Consider the following 6,968-nt stretch of genomic DNA (forward strand, 5'->3'; position numbering starts at 1 on the left):
AGTTGCCTTTATCTCTCACCTAGATTACTTCAGTAGCTTCTTCATTGACCTCTTTATTTGTAAGCTTACAGTTTGTAATCAATACAGTAACCAGAATATTCCTTTAAAAATATAAATGAAATTATATCACTTCTTTGCTCAAAATTGTCCAGGGGCTCACCATTTTACTCAAAATAAAACTCAGAGTACTTATAGTGGCCTCCATGGTTCTACATACGACACCTCATTATCTCTCTAACTTTGTTTCCTACTGCTCTCCCACTTGCATACTAAATTGTAGCCATACTCACTTCCTTGTCCTTTGAACATGTGGACACATCTCCTGCTTTAGGGACTTGGCGCTGGCTGTTCTCTCTGCCTGTAGGTAACTGCATGGTTAATAATCACCTTTAGGGTTCTGCTCACATGTCATCTTCCATTTGAGGCTTGTTCTGATTACCCTATTTAAAGTATTTCTTTGTGGGGTGCCTGGGTGGCTCCTTCGGTTAAGCATCTGCCTTTGGCTCAGGTCATGATCCTGGCTTCCTGGGATGGAGCCTCTCATCAGGCTCCCTGCTGAACAGCGAGTCTGCTTCTCCCTCTCTCCACCCTCCCCTCAACTCATGTGCTCCCCCACCCTCTCTCTCTCTCAAATAAATAAATAAAATCCTAAAAAAAAGGTCTTTCTTTTTAAAATTGTTTATTTATTATTATTTTAAAAGATCTTATTAGAGAAAGAATATGTGCCGGAGGGTAGAGTGTGGTGGGAAGGGCTGGCAAAGGGAGCCTTAAGCAGAACCTGCACTGAGCATGGAGTCCATCACAGGGCTTACTCTCACGGTCTAAGTTGAAACCAAGAGTTCACCTGGTTTAATCGACTGCGCCATCCAGGTGCCTCGCCCTGTTTTATTTTTCTCTAGATCTCCCTTATTCTGCTTTACTTTGTTTTTTTGCATAGCACTTGTCATTTCTAACTTAGATAAATATGCTTATGTTATGGTGTTTCTCATCTTTCTCTTTACTAGCATGTAAAGGGGGAGATTTCTGTCTGTTTCTCTGCTTAATGTTTATTAGGAGCCTTCAGTAGTGTTTGGCATTAGTAGGCACTTTGTACATATTTGTGAATAAATAAATGAAGTTTAAGGGACTAAAATTTTTGATGAGATCAAAGAAGTAGTCAATTAAAAAAGTAAGGAAGTAGAAGTTAAGGATAGAAGTCTGTGGTCAGAAGTAGACTCTGGGAATACAGCCATAAACAAAACAGTAAAAGAGCTCCTGTCCTTACGGAGCTTGCCTTCTAGCTGGGGAAATTCATAATAAACCATGCAAAGTAAATAAAGTCTATATTATGTTTGATGGTTGTACCTGCTAAGGAAAAGGGAGGGTGACATTTTAGATAGGTGGCCAGGAAGGTCTTGCTGAGAAGATGCCATTGGAATGAAGATCTGAAGAAAGGGAGAGAAGGAACCATGAGGTTACAGGGGTAAGAATATGGCGGCAAAGGGGTAATGCAGATGATGCTCACACTAGCTTCAGAATCTGTGGGATATGAGAAGAAATAGCCTTTAAGGAGAGCCGTATTGTATGTAGGTAGGCAAGGAGAGGGGTTAAAAGATCATTCTTTACTATCTTCTATACTACCTTGTAAGAGAATAATTTTTTTCTCACAGTGAAAAGAATGAGCCCTTGTTTTTTTTAAGCTCTTGCTTTCGCAAATTATATAGATATAAATATAAATATACACACACACACACACACATATACATGTATATGTATATATATATAAGTTTATTTATTTATTTGTTTATCTATCTATCTGAGAACAAGAGAGGAGAGAGGTCAGCAGGAGAAGCAGACTCTCTGCTGAGCAGGGAGCCGGATGGATGTGGGACTCCATCCCAGGACTCCAGGATCATAACCTGAGCGTAAGGCAGTTGCTTAACCAACTGAGCCACCAAGGCGCCCCCACCCCAATTTTTTTTTTAAGTAAGCTCTCTGCTCAACGTTGGGCTTGAACTCAGGACCCCAAGACCAGGATTTGCATTCTCTACTGACTGAGCAAGCAAGGCACCCCTACAAATTATATCTTTGTGTTTAGGAAGTCATTCAAGAACTGATGATGACAAACCATATTCTTGAAAAACGTGTTTAAAAGCAACTTTATATCATTACCTTTCGTGGACAGCAGAGGGAACCATTTTGCCAGTTATCTAAATCTGGAGGTAGCTTGTTTTGAGATAAAACCCTTTCATTTATTTATGAAAAAGGAGCAGTTCCTTTGATTTTTTAAAAATCAATATTGGTTTTCTTCCAGAGCTCTGTTAATATTTGTTTGTATGGCTATACTGATGTAAGTAGCTTTGATAGCATATTCATGAAATGTAGAAGAATTAATAAACAATATGAAAATCTTAGAGAATAAATTGCATTTTGTCCATAATCTTTTTTTTTTTTTTAACCTGTTAGCTAATAGTGGCATTGATGACCTACTGTTGCATTTGGGTTCTCTTTTTAGATTATAGCTTGAATCTTAAAATTCTCTTTCCTGCTCATTCCTGTCTTAATTCTGTCTTGTAGCAGAAAATGTATATTGCCATTTGAATTTAGTTCATTTTGCCACAGAAAGTCTTATTCTTATTTGGTTATATGATAGTGTAAGGCCCTAGGAACCTTATGTGTGCCTTGGATATTTCTTCCATTCTGTGCACATGCAGCACGATTTTATCAACTGCCAAAGTTATCTTTTGTTAAATCCACCTCCCTTTTTTCCTTCCTTATGTAGTAACCGTTAGTTAACCTTTAGACCCTTCATGAAGTGGCAGTGATTCTGCTTCTTACTTACCAGCTACTTATTTATCAAATAACTTTGATCTTTGATCAAGCTGACTTTTGCCCTGCTGACTTTTGGGTGTTTTTTAAGAATCAAATCAAGATTATGTAATTAAAAGGACTTTGAAGACTTATAATTAAGGAACTTTAAGACTTCAAGGGTATAAGGGGTATCACTGGAAAAGTACAGGACAATGAGTGGGTTTAAAGGGGACATTTAAAAAGGGAATCAGCCTACCAGATATATTATTAAATTTTATCTTAGTGAAAGAATTAGTTTAAAGCTTGTTCTTCAGGTGATTACTTGGTTAATTCATTTTTTCTTAGAGAAAAGATCTTGCTGTTGAGTACTCTGTTGGAAATAATATGAATAAGGTATATCTTCTTTTGAGAATCCCTTAGTCTCAGCGGAGTAAACACATTTCAAGAGTAGTTTTGCAATTGAAGGCAAGAGCATCTCCACTGAGGGGCTGTAAAAGTAGGCAGGAACTGGCCAGGGAAGCCTTAAAGAGACCAGAGGACCTGGGCTTTGAAGTGGATCAGTGGAGTTGTCCAAGCAGTTGATGTGGTAGGATGTTCCAAAGAGTTGTCTGCCTTCGTTTAAAATCTAGCTCTGATACTTCTGGTATATTCGTAGGCAATTGTGCATCAGTTTTATCATCTATAAAATGGGGATAATAATTGCATTGACTTTATAGGGTTGTTGTGAGAATTAAATATATGAAAAGCATTTAGAACAGTGCCTGGCATATACTAAATGATCGAAAGTTGACTTTTAATGTCGTTATCCTAGCGATCTAAGGGATAGAATTGGCAGGTCTTGGTCTTTGAATGTGAGTGTTAAGGGAATAGGATGTGTCTAGCACAGTGGTTCTCAGCCTTGGATGCACATTAGGATTACCTGGGTAATTAAAATGTGCTGATGTCTGGGCCCCACACCAGACCAATTCAGTCAATATCCTGGGGGTGTGGCCCCAAGTGATTTTGATGTTTAGTTGGACTGACAACCCCTGGTCTAGGACTATTTCCAGTCTTTTGGCTTGGATGACTGGGTCGATGATGGTGCTATTTACTAGAATAAAAAGCAAATTGAAAGAAAAGGTGTTGCTTTTAACATAGCACTTAGGTTTTCTAAGAATTGGGTTAGCATTTGCATGCTTTAAATTTTTATAACTAAAGTATGCTTTTTAAATATTGGTTTCTGGATTGGATATCATAAGTGACCCCAGATTATATGATTTTCATGATCTTGTGTCTGCATTTTATACTTGGAGGTGGTTTCTTTCTTTCTTTTTTTTTTTTTTTTAAGATTTTTTTTTTTGCTGTTTATTCTCCTTGGACTTAGCAGCTTTCAACATACACTATAATTTATACATTTATTAGGTATGTATGAGTCCCTTTTTCTACATTTCTTGTTGATTGCTTGTCTCTTTTTCCCCTATCCGCACCCCAACCACTACCACCACCACCACTAGAAGGTAAGCTCCACCAGAGCAGGGATCTTTGTTATTTTTTTGTTCACTAATGAATCCTCAATTTCTGGTATAAACTATATAACACATATTTCTTAGATGACTGAATAAATTACTATCAGTCTGGTTTTGTTTCCTTCCAGGTTCTTGGCTCTGCTCCAGAGTAAGTGACATGTAGAGCAGAGTTTCAGAGAGATCTCTGAGAAAAGTTGTCTTCCTGTATTTAATTGATAAACATGGAGTTTAATTTTTGATTGCTAAAAGTTGTGAGATAACAGTTGAGCAAATGCTTCTTATAACATCTTAACAAAAAACTTTTTTTTAAATGTTTTGGTAGGAACCACCAAAGCCACCTCTAAATAATTTTAAAGTGGGAATGAAACTGGAAGCTATAGACAAAAAGAATCCTTATCTGATCTGCCCTGCAACTATTGGAGATGTTAGAGGAGATGAAGTTTATATCACATTTGATGGCTGGAGTGGAGCTTTTGATTATTGGTGCAAGTACGATTGTCGAGATATTTTCCCAGTTGGGTGGTGTCGCCTGACAGGAGATGTATTACAACCACCAGGAACTCATGGTAAGATAATAAGTGACTATATACTCTTTTATTTTATTAAATTTAGTTCTAACTGCTTTTGGCATTGAGGTTAGGACTTTTGCTCAGCTGGAGCAGCAGACAGAACAGGAAGGGCACTTTAGGCTAGAGAAGTGGAGGTAGAAGATGGGAAATGATTAGAATTTTTGAGAGCCACCTCAGCATCATAATCTGAATTAATAGTCCACATTGGAGAATATGGGCAAGCTACAAGTCACACATGGACCATTGAAACCTTGCTACTGTAAGCATTTTGGGGTGCTTAGCTATCTTTATAGTTGATATTCAGTTTAAAATTACATATCGTATTCCATTGTGTATATCTCAATGGTAGTTTTTAAAGGGTAAGGCATAACAACTGTTATATACATATTTTGCACAATTTTGGTCAGTTTTTTCACGTTAAACTGATACTTTGATAGTCTTAAGTAAAATCTACCTGTCTGCACATGAAAATTTTATTTATTTATTTATTTTTTAAAAAGATTATTTGAGAGAGAGAGAGAGAAAATGTGTGAGTGAGTTGGGGGAGGGGCAGAGGGAGAGACTCTCAAGCAGGCTCTCCGCTGAGCACCGAGCCCAGCATGAGACTCCGGCTCATGACCCTGAGATTATGACCTGAGCTGAAGTAAAGAGTCGGACATTTAACCGACTGAGCCACCCAGGTGCCTATGTCACTGAAAATTTTAGACTATGGAAGATAAACATGTTGTTATAGTCAGTTGTTTATCAGTTGTAATGCTGTGCTTCTTCCTAAATTGAATTCTATGATCACCTAGGTATTTTCTTTACGAAAAAAAATCATCAAATACTGAGGTTCCTTAGGGACTCTTCCAAAAGCTTAGACATGCCTAACCTGGTCTTCTGAGATGGAATAAGTGCTGAGATTTAAGTGGGATCTAAGCATAGAACCTAATCATTGGCTTAAGTTAAAGATAAACTTATTAGTAGAATCAAATGTAAACATACTTAAAATTTATCCAACTAAAATTTATTTACACCAGAAAAAAAGGTGAGTGTAGAAAATGTGTAAGTAATGTGCGTAGCACGAGAGCAATGGCTAGATAAAAGCATATAGTCATATTCTTGTAACTGCGGTTAGAATCTTTTTGGATTTGGGACTTTAATACATCCCATTATATTACAATGCTACATACGATGTTGTCCTTTTCAGGGACCTATTTTACCAGTTCCCTGCTGCCATAATTCTAGGAAGTAGATATTAATGGATGATTTTTGTAAAATTTAATGTGTTCCAGATCTTATGTATGTATGATACTAAGGCAGTCTCTGCCCTCAAGGAGTTTACCTTCTAGTCAAAGAAGGATAAATGGAAGAATAGGCGTTAAAAAATATGTATATATGCAGACCTAGCAATGCAAAAATACAGATGTGTGCTAGATACGAAAGGGGCCCAAAGACATCCAGTTTTTTTAGGCTGGAGGGAAAAGTGGTTGGGTAAAGGAATTCTTAACAGAAAGACACATGATATGAGTATTAAGAAAGGAGGAGTTTGCCAGGCAGAATAGAGATACAGGTAGGGCAGACACATCACAAATGTATAAAATCACACAGTTTACTCTGAAAATGAGGTGGTTCAGTTTCGAACATGGTGACTTTGGAATGCATGGCCGAGAATTCTGTTGTCTTCTACTATCTGGTCTCCCTTTTTTCTTATAACACAGTTTAGCTGCCTAACATGCAGACTACTTTTACAGCCTCCCTAGCAGTTATATATATATAGCCACGAGACCAAGTCCTGGCCAATGGGATAAAAGTAGAGCTAGTATGTTCTACTTATAGGAAGTATATTAGAGATGAATGTACCCTTCTGTCTTCCTTCTTTCTGCATCTGTCCTGCTGCTAGTTATGTGCTTGTTTTGGGTGGAGTTCCATCCTGAACCATGAAATGGGGACCATCTTCTAGGCATAGTGGAGTGGAAAGCAGAAAGGAGCCAAAATCCCTGAGACTTTTTGTGGAGCACAATTTTCATACTGGCCTGTTCCAGACTGTTATTGAGAGAAATACACTTCTGTGTTCTATGAGTAAACCACTGTTCTTTTAGGTTTTTCTGTTACTGTTGGCTGA

General features: G+C 37.6%; 1 protein-coding gene across 1 annotated transcript in view; it reads left to right on the forward strand.

The window, feature by feature from the left end:
• SCML2 (Scm polycomb group protein like 2) overlaps window positions 1-6,968 on the forward strand; it is a gene marked incomplete at its 3' end in the record, with an annotated part of 52,148 nt that extends 45,180 nt beyond the window's left edge. The window contains exons 6-7 of the mRNA XM_082716533.1: window positions 4,618-4,861; window positions 6,946-6,968. Of these exons, the coding sequence (XP_082572659.1) occupies window positions 4,618-4,861; window positions 6,946-6,968 (267 nt within the window). The remainder of the gene's footprint in view (window positions 1-4,617; window positions 4,862-6,945) is intronic.

Source organism: Mustela nivalis, assembly GCF_964662115.1.
Source record: "Mustela nivalis genome assembly, chromosome: X".
Classification (NCBI taxonomy): domain Eukaryota; kingdom Metazoa; phylum Chordata; class Mammalia; order Carnivora; family Mustelidae; genus Mustela; species Mustela nivalis.